This window comes from Miniopterus schreibersii (assembly GCF_964146895.1).
Source record: "Miniopterus schreibersii genome assembly, chromosome: 1".
Classification (NCBI taxonomy): domain Eukaryota; kingdom Metazoa; phylum Chordata; class Mammalia; order Chiroptera; family Miniopteridae; genus Miniopterus; species Miniopterus schreibersii.
In genome coordinates this window covers 153421872-153437361 of record NC_138101.1, presented here as the reverse complement: position 1 = coordinate 153437361, position 15490 = coordinate 153421872, and the positions used below count along the sequence as shown (strand labels likewise).

Here is a 15490-nt window from a genome sequence, read left to right as displayed (position 1 = left end):
GAGCAAGGATCTGCTTGAGTCTGTGTGATGCCAGAGTTCATCTTCATTCCCTTACACGCTATCTGTCAATAGGAAAAGTCCCAGAACTTTAGGGTGCCAGGGACTCTCCAACTGCAAAGAAAAGTGTTATTATATATTTGTTTCAGGAGGCAACTTAGTACTTAGCATCTCAAAAAACTAAAGTCAAACAACGAAAAACAAACAACCACCCCAGCCTAACATAAACCCTCATTCCTCCCTACAAAGTATGATTTTGAGATGTTTTGTCTACACAAAACTTTTGGTTGGTTTAAAAATCCTTAATTTATCTATCTTCAGAAACAACAAAAACAATAAAATTATTAAAATAACTAAATAATACTCTCACACAATGCCCAAAGAAGGGAGAGATTTGTTTGAATCAATTAGTGTTTCCCACCAGGATTCATACAACTATTTGGCAGTTTGATAACATTTTAGTAACTCGTGTCATGTTCAATAATGAGAATCACAAACACTCGAAATCCTCACTTGGTTATGGACACACGAGAAACCTCGGCCCTCCTGTGGGATACGCTGTTTTAAAAAATGGAAGATAATTAAATATTGTTCTATTAAGCACTTACGAAACATTTACTGAGTATCTCAGGTGCTTTTTATGGCAACACCAAGTTGCAGTTATTAGAGGGAGAAGTGTCAGGACAGAAAAGCAAAGGTCAAAATCAGCAAGAAGATCTTAGTGCAAGAGCTGCTTGTATGGAAAAAACAAGCTATTAGATTTAAACGCGAGTTCCTAGGGAAGGGTTAAGTGAGGGGCGTTAAACTGTATATTCAGACAGGCTCTAGAGATCTCACAAGGCACTAGGCTGGAGCTTTACAAGGTTCTTTTGTTCCCAGGGAAGCCCCTTTTTCCCTTTTTACAATGTGTCGGATAAAGAAGTACTCATGGGACTTGCGTAGGCACTGAAGGTTTTGCTTGAGAATAATTAGAGTTCTCTTATTTCTAGCTTAAGGCTAAGCTAACACATGTTTATTACCCTCGGAAAAATAAGTTTCTGTGGACTTTTCTGGCCACTCAGCTTTTCTATGAACACCTTAATCTTTGCACAGGCCACTGCTATCAAGGAATAAGAGATACAGTGTTGGTTCAATTAAGACTCCTTACCTACCTGATGGAATTCAACTGTCTGTGTTTTTCACAATTTAAAAAACAAAGTATCCTTAAAAATGACTATTAATACTAATTGTAGGAAATGCAAAAGAGTAAAATAAAGAAAGCATCATCCATAACCCTATCACTCATAAATATTTTAGAATATTTATTCATTCACTTATTATATTTAGCAACCTATATCTCCACATGTCCATCTATTCGTGCCTCCTTTGTGCCAAGTGCTGCGCAGGAGGGCCATGATAGGCCAAACAGAAGTGACCCAGGCTCACAGCAGGCACTGTGTGTTTTGGGAGAGGGCACAGGTAAATATTAACCAAATAATCACACCGGTGAGTAATTGCCACTGTGATTTAGTGCTATGGAGGAAAACATGACATAATGAGATATCATAAGACGAAACGATTTGATCAGATTTGAGATACGATCTTAAGGCTGAGTAGAAAATAAGAAATGGAAAGTATAAGGTAAAGAGAGAAAGGGGGAAAAGAAAATCCAGGCATAGGGAACAACCTATGCCAAGACTTTGAAGGGGAGTGTGGAAGGAACACTGGATGGACATAAGGATCAGAGAGCCCGGAGCATAGAAGGTGATGTTGAAGAGGTACCGGCGGCCAGATCGCAGTTTTTCTTTTAGGTGATGTTATCAAATTCGATCTTTATTGTAAAGACAGTGGGAAACCACTATGCTGTTTTCATCAAAGGACTTACATGAGGAGACGGACTTTTGAAAAAGTCACACTGGCTGCCAAGCTGTAGGGGACTGGAGAGGCCAACATGGATTTAGGTAGAAGGGTTTGGAGCTTGTGGTATTAGTACATAAAAGCACGACAGTCACGTAGACCTGGTGGCAGTGGAGAGAAAGAGGGTGAGCAGATTGAGGAGCTATCTGGGAGCCGAAACAGATAGTACTAGGTCGAGGACTGGGTGTGGGAGGCGAGGGGAACTGCCTTAAGTTGACCTTTAAGTTATTGGCTGGCTTAACTCAACGGGAGGTAATTACTGAGACAGGGAAGGGTTAAGGCAGTCAGGTTTGAAGGGAGGCTTATGATTTCTGCTTTGGGCCCGCTGAGATCAGTGCTTCAGATTTTATGTTGAAATACCAGTAAACGGTTGGGTATGGATATTTAGGATGTGCATAAGTATTCTGGTAGGAAAATGTATTTGGGGGTCCTGAGGCCAGAGAGCAATTGAAGCTATAGATATGGCTGAATGAGCACTGCTGCGATCTTTTTACCCCCCCCCCCCCAATACTCCTCCTCTAATTCCTCACTTAAAGTGATGGTGCTAAAAGAAGACTGTCTAATAAGCTTGTGATCACATGCAATTTGTTTTAAACATTTAAAAGTATTTTTTGTCCTACACTTACACTAAAATTTGATTACTTTACCTGTGGTATGGAAGAAATAGTACACATCAGGATTAGCTTCCATTCTATGTAGCCGTGACTTTATCACACAAGAGGTTCTTCCTCATGTAAATGGAGTCTAGGGATTGCTTTTTGGGGCCAGTAGACTGACTCCACAGTCATCAGGGTGTTGGCTTAGAACATGACTTAGGACCTTAGGGTTGCCTCATGACTTAAGGTGGCTGCTGCGCCTCCAGCTGTTACACCCACAGTCCTGGGAGCAGATACAAAGCGGAAGCCAAGGGCGGCGGCTGGATCACCAGGTCTCTCCTCCACGGAACACATGGAGGTTGGGTTTCATCCCAGGGTCTGCTGCTGATGGGCTTTGTTACCTTTAAAAACCCTCTCTGAAGAATAAGTGGCTTATTACATGTGAAAATCATGTTTTGTAAATGTTATACAATGTTAGCTATCGGGGTTATTCCCAAAGTGGTAAGCTCTGTGGATACTTGAAAAGTAGCAAAGTTTTTGTTATAAATATTGAAAGACCACCTGGATTTCAAAATGATTGCTCTAGAAATGTCATTCTTTTAAATGTATGAGTATTACTTTTTCATAGCTCTACTGAAATGTAATTTTGTACCTTGCTTTCCTATTTAATATTACATCAGAGGCATTGTCCCATGCTCACATAACACGCACAGCCATCAATTTTATCAGGGGCTGTATAAAACAACAAAATCATTATTTTGTAAATCTGCTGCTACTTCAGCATTTGTATGAATTAAGCAGGGAGCATACTTTTTTTTTCTTTGATTCATGCATTATTGCATTCTTTTAAAATTATAGAAAGTATTAAATATTGCTGAAAGTAGGATTTTCTTCTTTTTTCCTTATTTAAAAAGTGCAGTTTCTTCTGATGGGAGCTATTGATTAACTCATTTTCTATAAATTTTAACCAGCATATTTATTAAATCTCATAGTTTGTAGCATCTGGTCAGATGGTTATTTTATTTTGTATATCAATGTCATACATTTTATTAGTGGATTTGCTAATACTTGATTTTTATATCCCTAGAAGACATTTACTCTGGTAGGTAATTTTCTTACAATGCTATTTTAAATAGAGTTTGAAAAAATTTATTTTAAATTGTGATTAGTCTTTTATATACTTATGACATGATAATTTTAGAAATATATATATTATTTACCATATTGTATTCATTATATAAACAATTTACAGAATTCACTTAATCCTCTCAATAACTGCAACACTGGGGATATTGCTATCCCCACTCTGCAGATGAGATAGGTGAGATTATTTCTATCACAGTAGAAATCAGTGTTAAATTAGCTTCATAAAATAGAGTAGTTTCCTTTTAAATATTCTGTAACATTTCACGGTATGGAGGTGAAATCCTTGAATATCTGAATGAACTCGCTCGTAGATGAAACCAGGGATTCCCACCTGGTGTGCTGGTGTGCTGCAGCAAGAATTTCTGCAACATGCAATACCCGCCTGTTCAGTCAGGGCCACTGACCTATTCTCCCTTAGGCTGTCAAATAAAAAAATGACAACCAACACAACAATAGCCATCCGGTGTGAATGAATCAAAATTATACCTATTTTTTTGGTCATATTGGCAAAAAATAGGACATTTTTTGGGGTGCCACAGAATTTTAGTAATTATGTGTGGCATGAGATGAAAAAGGCTGACAATCGCTGAATTAAACCAGATTCTTCCAGAACTTTTGGGGGCAAGATTCTTTTATGGGAAGTTCAATGTCATTCAAGGTTATGGCTCAGCCTAAGCCAGCGTGGACACGGCAGAGCTGGGGGCGCTGAGCGGCGCGGGCTCCTGCGGGCGCACGGGGTCCGCCTGGCCAGCGGCCTTGCGGGCCGGCGGCGGGAAGGGGGTGGGTAATGCGGGGCGCCGCTCCCATGGCCGCCTCGGGCCTTGTAACCTCCACGCTCTCCTCTGTCTTGGCCAGGTGGCTGCGAGTGGAGGACCCTCAAGACGCCGCTTGCAGGAAGGCCGCCGGGCTGCCCCGCACCCGCCTGGGCTTCTCTGTGAGTAGGAGGGGAGCCTCTGTTGCCCTGACCGCCGGGCCCCGCGCTGCTTGCTGCGGAAGCGCCCTTGTTTACTCGGTATCTTTAGTAAAGAAAAGTTTGCCAGAAAGATGGATGTGTTATCCGCACTTTCATATTTATTAACATGGGGTTCTTAATTTAAAAAATTTTTAATCCTTTGTATTGTTATTTATTTTTAAATCACCTTTCTCATTCCCAAGTTTGCTTACTGTTTTGCCTCTATTTTCATCCTTTCACTTTGCTTAAGGTGAGTCAATTTTATTTTATTACTTTTATTGTGGGTCTAGTATGGCCTATATTCTTTCCCCTTCCCCCTTCCCTTCTTCCCTTTCTTTCAACCTATCCAATGATACTTCCTTTGTGGCAAAATATTTGATTAATATTGCAAATGTTCTACATGGCTTGGGAAAATATGTGCACTATTTATAAGATTTGCAAATTGAAGAGTGACTTATTAATTTGTTCTGGTTAAATGTATTATTCAAATATCTTATATTTTTCATTCTATTTTGGTGTGTCAACATCTTTGTCAGTTACAACCAGCATTTGCTTTTACTCCTGTAGTCTAGATTTACTCAATTTATTTTTTTAAATTGAAATATATTTGACATAAAATATTATGTAATTTTAAGGTGTACAAATGTTGATTTGAAATATTTTTATGTTGCAGCATGATTGTCATTGTAGCATTAGCAAGCACCTCTATCACATAATTCTTTCTTTTTTGTGGTGGGATCGATGAAGGTCTCTTAACAAGTTTGATGTTTATAACGCAGTATTGTTCTCTAGACTCACTGTGCTATGCATTGGACCTCAGGACTGACTGACTTTCTAGATGCCAGTTTGTACGCTTAAACAGTATCTCTCCTATTCCCCCAGCCCCAGCCTGGTAATCACCATTTTACTCTCTGTTTTTATGAGTGCAGCTTTTTAAAGATTGGGTGTATAAGTAACATTATACAGTATATTTGTCTTTCGTTGTCCGACTTATCTCATTTAGCATAATATCCTCAAGGTACACCCATGCTGTCACAAGTGGCAGGATTTCCTTCTTGCTCATGGCTAAGTAAATTTCCTGTGTGTGTGTGTATCTTATGTATTTTTCTTCTTTATCCACAGTTATTGACAGACACTTAGGCGCTTTCCTTCCATGTCTTAGCGATTGTGAATAATGCTACAATAAATGTGGAGTGCGCGTATCTCTTCAATATTTTGTTTTTTGGATATGTACTAGAAAGAGATATTGTGGGATCATAAGATAATTCTCTTTTTAATTTTGTGAGATCTCTGTGCTGTTTTCCAGTGGCTGCACTAATGTACGTTGCCACTACCAGTGTACAAGGGGGTTCCGTTTCTCCGCAGCCTCCCCAGCACTTGTGATTATGGTCTTGTTGGTAACAGTCAGTGACAGGTGTGAGGTGGTGTCTCCTTGTCATTTGCACTTGCATTTCCCTAAGAGCTAGTCAAGTTGAGCATCGTTTTATGTATCTGTCGGCCGTTTGTATGGTTTTTCTGGGTGGGGTGGGGAGTGTCTGTTCAGGTTCTCTGCTTTTTTTGTCGTTTGTTTTTTGCTTTACGGCTATTTTATTTATTTATTTCCCATCATCATTTATCCCCCAGACCACCCTCCCTGCCGCAGTCACCACACTGCTGTCCACGTCCACGAGTTGTTTCTCTTTTTTTCCTTTGTCACTCAATCCTTCTGCCCGTTTAAAAATTGTTGTTGTTGAGCGTATGAGTTCTTCATATATGTTGAATACTAGCCCCTTAGCTGAGATATCATTAGCACACAGCTTCTCCTACTCAGTTGGATCCTTTTTGCTCATGGTTTATTTTGCTGTGTAGAAGCTTTTTAGTTTGATGTAGTCCCATCCATGTATTTTTAACTTCCCTTGCCTTTGGGGACTCGTTCACAAAAACCCCTCTGAGAGTAAGGTCTATAAATTTAATACCTATATTTTTTGCTATGTATTTTGTTGTTTCAGGTCTGATATTGAAGTCTAACCCATTTTGAGTTAGTTTTTGTGGCCATTTGAACTATGTTGATTCTTCCAATTCATGAACACAAATATCTTTCTATCTCTTGGTGTCTTCTTCAGTTTCTTTCAACAATATCTTGCAGTTTTCTTTGTATAGGTCCTTCACTTCCTTTGTTCATTCCTATGTATTTTATCCTTTGTGTTGCATTTGTAAATGGAATTTTTGCTTTTCCCCCCAGATATTTCATTGTTAGTATATAGGAATGCAATGGATTTTTACACATTGATTTTGTATCCTGCAACTTTATTTATTGTTTCTAAGAGTTTTGGGGGGACTCTTTAGGGTTGTGTATATATACAATCATGTCATCTGCAAAAAAGTGACAATTTTACTTCTTTATTCCCAATTTGGAAGCTTTTTATTTCTTTCTCTTGCCTGATTGCTCTGGAGAGGACTTCCAGGACTCGGTTGAATGACAGTGGCCAGAGTGGACATCCTTGCCTTGTTCTTGATGTTAGAGGAAAAGCTTATCGTTTCCACCACTGAGTATGATGGTAGCTGAGGGCTTAGCGTAGATGGCCTTCCTTATGTTGAGGAACTTTCCTTCTATACCCATTTTGTTAAGTGTTTTAAGAATAAATGGATGCTGTATCTTTTCAAATGTTTTTGCTGCATCTATTGATGTGATTTGATTTCTATTCTTTATTTTGTTCATGTGGTATATCGCACTGAGCGACCTGAGTGAAGAGCCATCCTGTGTCCCTGGAATAAACCCACTTGATGTATCTGGTTGGCTAGTATTTTGTTTAGGATTTTTGCATCTATATTCATCAGAGAAATTAGCCTGTAATTTTCTTTCTTTAATGTTGTTCCTGCCAGTTTTTGGTATCAGGGTAATGTTGATCTCACAAAATTAGATAGGAAGTATTGCCTCTTCCTGAATTTGGGGGGGTATTTTGAGAATAGGTATTAAATCTTCTTTGAATGGTAGAACTCACTGGTGAAGCCATCTGGTCCCGGGCTTTTGTTTTTTTGGGAGGCTTTTGATAGCTGTTTCAATTTTCTTACTATTGATCTGACTATTTAGGTTTTCCAATTCTTCATGGTTCGATCAAGGAAGGTTATATATTGCTAATAATTTGTCCATTTCTTCTTGAATTTGGTGGTGTATGGCCTTTTACAGTATTCTTCTATCATCTTTTGTATTTATGTGGGGTTTGTTCTAACTTCTCTTTCATTTCTGATTTTGAGTTATTTCTTTTTTCTTTCTTTCTTTTTTTCTGAGTCTAGCCAGAAGTTTGTCAACTTTATTTATCTTTTCAAAGAACCCGCTCTGTGTTGCATTAATATTTCCTATTGTGTTTTTGTTTAATTCTGCTCTAATTTTTATTATTTTCTTCCTTCCACTGACTGTGGGCTTCATCTGTTCTTTTTCTAGTGCTTTAAGGTGAAATGTTCAATTGTTTATTTGAAACATTTCTTGTTTCTTGAGGTAGGCCTATAATGCTGTAAACTTTTCTCCTAGTACGACTTTTGCTGCATCCTCAAAGTTTTGATGTGTTGTATTGTCATTCTCATTTGTCTGTATATTTTGATCTTCTCTTTTATTTCTTTTTGATCCAATAGTTGTTTAGCAGCATGTTGTTTAATATCCACATATTTGTGTTTTTTCCAGTTTCTTGTACAGTACAGTTGACTTTCAAAGCATTGTGGTTGGAGAGTATGCTTGGTATGATTTCAACCTTCTTAAATTTGCTGAGACTAGTTTTATGCCCCAACATATAGTTTATCCTTGAGAATGTTTCATGTGCACTAGAAAAGAAAGTATATTCTGGCGTTCTGGAATGAAAGGCTCTGTAAATATCTATTATGCCGATTTGGTCTAATGTGTCCTTTAAGGCCAATATTTTCTTATTGATTTTCTGTTCAGATGATCTATCCATTGCTGTCAGCGAGGTATTTAGATTCCCTGCATAATCGTATTTTTGTCAGTTTCTCTCTTTAGTTCTATTAGTAATGGCTTTCTGTATTTTGGTGTTCCCAGGCTGGGTGCATATATATTGATAAGTGTTATGTCTGATTCATATACTGTCCCCTTTATCATTATAAAATGTCCATCTTTGTCCCTTGTTACCTTCTTTATCTTGAAATCTTGTTTATTAGATATAAATACAGCCACACCTGCTTCTCTCTGGATGCCATTTGCTTGGAGGATCATCTTTTACTGGTTCGCTTTGAGCCTTTGTTGGTCTGTAGATGAGATGGGTCTCCTGAAGGCAGCACATAGTTTGGTCTTGTTTTTTAATTCATAGCGCTGCTCTGTGCCTTTTATTGGTGGGTTCAGTTTGTGTACATGTAGGGTAGTGACTGACATATGAGGACTTCCTACAGCCACTTTACCTCTTGTTTTCTGGTGGTTCTGTGTCTCCATTGTTGCTTTTCCTTTGGGTTTCTATCTGTTATTTTAGTTTGATGGTATTCCATGATTTTTTTCTTAGGTTTTTCTTTTTTTTTTTATATTATGTGTCTCATTTATAGATTTTTGTTTTGTGGTTACCATTATGTTTACGAAAAGTGTTTCATAGGTAAAATAGTCCTTTTTCATCTCATTGCATCTTATCTCCATTCACCTGTGCAAATTCAGTCCTTTCACCCTTCCCCTTTTATGTTTTTGTTGTCACAAATTCTCTCTTTTTATGCTGTGCATTCATTTTACAAATTGTAGTAACTATTATCTTTTTGAAAAAATACGTTTACCTCCTTTAACCTATATGCTGTATTTAAGTGTTTAATAGCCTATTCTGAACAAGAGCTGCAGTTTTCTGCTGTCTGTCATCCCTTTTGTATCCCTTTTTCTGTTTGTTTCAGGAAGAAGGGCTCCCTTCAACATTTCCTGTAATGCTGGTCTTGTGGTGGTAATTTACCTCAGCTCGTTTGTCTGGAAAAGCCTTTACTTTTCTTTCATATCTATAGGATAACTTTGCTGGATACATTATTCTTGGCTGGTAATTTCTCTGATTCAATATTTTGAATATTTTTTTTTCTATTCTTGCCTAGCTTGTAAGGTTTCTGCTGAAAAATCTGACAATAATCTAATGGGATTTCCTTTATAGGTTAGTTTTCTTTTCCCTATTTGCCTTGAGAATTCTTTCTTTGTAAAACTTTTGACAGCTTTAATATAATGTGCCTTGGAAAAGTTCTTTATGCATTGAGATAATTAGATGTTCTCTTAGCTTCTTGGTTTCCGAGGTCCAGGTCTTTCCAGATATTTGGGAAATTCTCATCTGTTATTCGTTTGAATAGCCTCTCTGTTTCCTTTCCTCTCTTCTCCTTCTAGTATACCTATTATTATTATTATTTTGTTCTTTGTAATGGAGTCAAATAGTTTTCATAGAGTTTGTTCTTTTCTCCCCCTTTCAATTCTCTCTCTCCTTTCACCTGAGTCATTTCTATATTTCTATCTTTAATATCACTAATGCTTTCTTCCATCTGGTCTGCTCTATTTCCTAAGGTCTTTAATTCATTCATTCATTCCATTTATTGTGTTCTTCAGCTTTAGAATTTCTGTTTGCTTCTCTTTTATAGGTTCAATCTCTTTGGTAAAGTACTCCTTTTGTTCACTGATTTTATTTCTAAGCTCACTGACTGAGTTTTCTTGTATCTCATTGAAATTTTTCAGAACTGCAATCTTGAATTCTGTTATTTAAATCATAATTTTCCATGTCCTTGAGTTTATTTTCTCGAGATTTTAAATTTACTTTCTGAACTACCTTGGTACCTTGGATTTTTGTGGTACTTGATATATTATTTCTCTGGCATTTGAAGGATTGAAAAAGTGTTTAAGTAATTACTGACTTTACCCATTTAGCAGGTTGATACATAGAGGGCTTCTTTTGTTTTGCAGCATTTTGTTTTCTCTTACCTATACTGCTGGGACTTCTGGCATCTTGGTGGGGTGGTGTTGCCTTTGACATGAAAAATGCCCCATATTCCTCGAGGAGGTTGGTGTCCCAAGGAGGCTGGTGTCCTGTCTATGACCTGGGTCTTAGGGCGCCCCCCACCGTGGCGGGGCGTGGTGGGCAAGGGGGTCGTGATCGGTGAGCTCCTGGCGCTGCTTTCCTGCAATCCGAAGCCACGCGCTTTGCCATTCTGTCTGGTGTCCCGGCTGCCTCTCCTGGGTTCTGCCCTGATGGGTGAGAAAGGAGTGGGTGGGTGGGGGAGCCTGGTTCACATGTCTGTGGCTTTGTTTTTTCTACTGGGTTTAGCTGCAATGAATATAGGCCACTTAGGCTGGAATGTTGCTTCTGCCCCTTCGTGACCTTCCTCCATTACTGCTACATCTGCTGAAGCCTGCGGGCCCATGGGAGGGCGAGGGGGATGGATTCACGTGTTTGCAGCTTGGTTCCCCCCCCCCCCCCCCCCGTTCTCCTGGTTATGGCAGCTGCTTGATTGTGGCCTCCACACTTTGCGCTGCTTCTCTGCCCCCGCCCCTGGGCTCAGCCTCAGCGTGTACCAGTCGCTCGGTCCAGAATCTGCCTCCGCCTCCCTGGTCTTCCCGGCGGGGACTGTAACCTGACCCTCCGCTTTTACCATGTCCACTGGAGCATGTCAACGTGTCTTTGGCTCCTGCCTGCCCTGCTTACTCTAATACACCCGCCTTCATATGTCTCAATGCATCGGCCTTTCAGGCTTGTTTGTGTTGCACAGGGAATCCTTTGCTGAATTTAGTTGTCCAACTTGTAACTTTAAGGGGAGAGACCAAAATGTTTTATCGGTCCACCATGATCCTGATGTCCCTTTCATATACTCTTAGGAAGGACCAGCAGTAGAGGGACATAGCCTCCTTGGGTTGCAGTTTTTTCGCCCTGAGTGTTTCGAAGGGTGGGCGACAGAGGATTCTGTTGCAGCCAACCTGTCTGCACCTGCCTTACCGGTGCTGTCACATGCTGGGTGGTTCTCGCCAACTTCTAAGGTGAAGGCCGTGGTTATCTGGACCCAGGGGAGAGGCCAGTGATGCTGCTAAACATCCTCTATCGCACAGGACAGATCCCCACAGCAACGGAATATCCTGCTACAAAGGTAATACTTTCATTATTTACTTCTCTTTGCTGTCGTCGTCACTACAATGTGTGCTATCTGTTGCTTCTAAAACATATTTTCTTTAGCTTTTGGCTCTTATAGTTCATAGATGCAACGTATACTTAGATCTTAAGATTGAGGAATTGTTCAAAATATTATGTTGATTCTTGAATCAACTTTTTTTGCCAACTTGATGAGAGAAATATTTTGAATTTTTTTGAATTTTTATTATTTCCATTAAGAATATCTCTAAGTGTATTTATTAACATTGGTTTTTCTCTTCTGTGACTTGCTCTTCCTGGTGTGTCCAATAATTCTGCCCAGTGATAATGGGGAAATCAGACACCATCTAAGGACATTTCCTGAGTTCTGCATAAATATGATTATTTTTAATTATTTGAGTGCAAAGATTAAGGCTACTTACTACATTAGGCCATTAAAGGACGTTAAAGGACTAGTATAGTCATATCTTTATGTAATTTAGAGAAAGTAAATGGAGAAACTAAACCTTGATTCAAACATTTTTTTAAAAACCAAATGAAAAACATTAAGCTAGAATTGTCATTTATAAATGTGCATCATTTCAGGGAAATTAAACATATAACTTATCCTAGAATAGAGCAGGTTGTGATAGGGCCAACTGATTACTTATCTTAAATAATCAATCATTAGTGTTCCTTCAAAGAGTAAATGCTCCACTATGGCTTTAAGCACTTTATACACTTTATAATTTGCCCAAATTTGTTTCTTTAAGGACTTCTAATGAGAGGTTCATCTGTAGATGAATAACAGAGCTTTATCCTTGTGCATTTTATCTAGAATAAGATAAATTGCCCAACACTTTAATGGAGCCCATAGTTGAAAGATTGCTGTGAGCCTCAGAGTGATTACTAATTTGAGTATGTAAACACAGCGGGCTTTGTTCTGGAGACAAGAGAAATACTTGTCTTGGGAGAAACAACAAAGACTGTAGAATTATAACTACTCCAATATTAGTACCTGTACTTTATGATATTAATAAATTGACTCAATTCGTGCTGTCATTAGATATATATTTTATACAAAAAGGAAAATGAATAGATATAAACAAATACTGGAAAAAATACTTAGTTTAACATTTTTTTCAAGTGATCAATGCAAACCCCAAATGTCATTTATTCAAGTATGTCATGCTTTATGACATTAATGTGCTCCTAAAGAGCTCAAGTCAATGTTCTGTAAAATCATTATAAGATAAATCTAGAGTGAATCCTTCACTAAAATAATGAAACAGTTTGTCATGTTGCTTGTTTACATGATGAATGTTGAATTTTCTTATGGGTCTTAACAGTATTCAGAGACACACTGTGAGATACATCAGTTCTCACTTGTTTTCAGTGTCATTATCTTGTAGTGTGTAGCTGATTCCATGAATACAACTGGAAATTTTTTTTCAAATTCTAATGAGATATTAGAACCAAACAATGTGAAGATTATTCTAGCCAGTAAAAAACAAAACAAAACAAAAAAACTAAAAAAAAATACCGGAAGTTTTTATTCCTAAATAATGATGTTGCATGAATTAAATAAGACGGCAGAAAATACAGTAAAGGGTTTCATGTGCTCAATATACATCCATTTATTAATGCATATGCCAGAGGATCACACTGTACTATGCATTTGGAGAAGTCATTAACAAAGCAATTGCCTAACAATTTAACATGAATTAGTGGATCTCAACTGGTCTTTGTTTTCATATCCAGTAGCAGAATGGTTCTGAGATTCATGATAATACTAATTTTGTTCTTAACATTATCAGACCAGCTTGTTCGCAAAACACAATCATTGTAACTAGTTCTTGTTTCTGCATGTATATGCTGTCCACTAACAGTTATGAGAGTAAGTTCAAAGTACTGTTCTACAGCCAAGTATTTAGATAGACTCTAAAAAGTCAAACCATAAAAATACAGAAAATGCAAATATTCATAAACAATTTCATATTCAAAATCCAACCTAGTTATGTACCATGTTGTATTGTTTTCCAATTTCATCTGATGCATCTTGGTCTTATAAATAACATAAATTACAAAATTATAAGCAATTTCTTCAGACTCTGCTTTACATTTTTCATTAAATAGATGAAGACAAGACTTTTTGCTCCAGTGCAATATATAGTAATGCTGTATTCAGTACAAATCGTTGAATATTTTTAAAAGAAAAAAAGCATTTAACTGATTACAGTGCTAAGTAATTAGGAGTTAGTCATAACTGTCAGAGGGAAAACACTTATCACAGGTAATTTTTTAAAACCTTCCATTCATGACTTTGTAAAGAATGAAATTTGATAAAGCCAAGACATAGTGCTAGATGGCAAATGCACCAACTTACCTTTTTAACAAATGCGATGTGACCTTGGCAGTTTTGAAGAACAAAGTTTTGTCAATATATCAAACATTGTTAACAAACTATTTAGCATTGCTTTGTATAAGTTTGCTTTAACAGCATTTCTTCACAGTGATATTTCAGAAAGGTTGGAAACTGGTCAGCATAAAATATTTCCCACCATTTCTATTTTAATTTGTATGCAAAAATCATCACAATATATCTGCAACTATAAAATTACAAATGCTCTCTAGTGGTGACTGCATTTCTAGTTATAATAGAAAAGGGCGTTTGTAAGACATCTACAATGAGGTAAGTCTAAATAAAACAGAATTTGAGTAACAAGTCCTTTCTGATCCATGGGCAATATAAACGAATTTAACAAAGACAACTAATAGATGAACTCAAAAGACTGTTATTTTCATATGCTTAATGGATGAAAAAAATGTTAATGAAATGAAATACACATTTAAAAAGATCTGGATATTTCACTTTGCATCATAAGTTTGGCACTTCATGGAACATCAATTTCCCAAAGACCAGGAATGGTATAAAAGTTCAGCAGGTTTCCCACATACCTTGCGCACATTGCACGTGAGTACTGGCAAACACTGAAAGGTAGTGAAATAAACATTCCCATGTATTTGCACATGCATGCAGTTGTCAGACAATTACAGTTTGTGGATTCTCGAAGATGGTGTCTGCGGTATTTCTTTCAAGCACTCTCTTCAGCAGACCTTGTTTCAGACTTCAGCCTTACAAATTCTTTAGCCACATCATCGCTGGTCCTCTGAGAGAGTATTCTGAGAATAGTCAAACCGGTTTCATCCACAGAAACATTTTTCAAAAGGGGATACCATGCCCCAAAGCTTCCCTTTTCCGCTATGCTCTGTAGCTGAATGACTGTCATTCCGATAATTCGATCTTCTCGGGCAAAGCAGTAATCCTTAACTGAGAGGTGAAGTTCATAGGCCCCTGGGCGGTTTTCATTACCCAGAATGCTGTGCAGATTAAAATGATGAATTTTGAGCAAAAATTTTATTTCACCTAGTGATCAATACAGTTCTAAAAATACTGTCAAAAATGTTATACATTGCCCAGACTATTATATTGGCAAGTGGAGTATCATTGCATTTTATTCTGATGCATTTATTCTTTAAATCTTACTTAGATTGTCTTTGTATAGCTGTTACTTGCAGTCTAACTTAAAAACTCCTTCTTTCCCTAGATAGAAATAGGAAATCCATCTAAATATGCTTTAGTGCTTGATATTGAGCCTATCAGTAGATGCTGGAATTAAAACATTATGTTGTATTTAACCATCAGAGGCAGGGTCTCCCCACTGATATAGAGGCAGGATGGGGTTGCTCAGGGTCATGGGAACTAGGCTTGGGCAAGGAGTATGTCTTGGAAGAATTTCTGTGCCAGTTCAACGTCAGTTATTACAACCTCCTTTCTTTACCTCAGGCTCCTGGATATG

At 37.8% G+C, this 15490-nt stretch overlaps 1 protein-coding gene across 1 annotated transcript in view; it reads right to left on the bottom strand.

Annotated features, from left to right (window-relative positions):
* Window positions 1-13162: 13162 nt before the first annotated feature.
* UNC13C (unc-13 homolog C) overlaps window positions 13163-15490 on the bottom strand; it is a 462926-nt gene continuing 460598 nt past the window's right edge. The window contains exon 32 of the mRNA XM_081120504.1: window positions 13163-15011. Coding sequence (XP_080976630.1) covers window positions 14726-15011 — 286 coding nt within the window. The 3' untranslated portion in view covers window positions 13163-14725. The remainder of the gene's footprint in view (window positions 15012-15490) is intronic.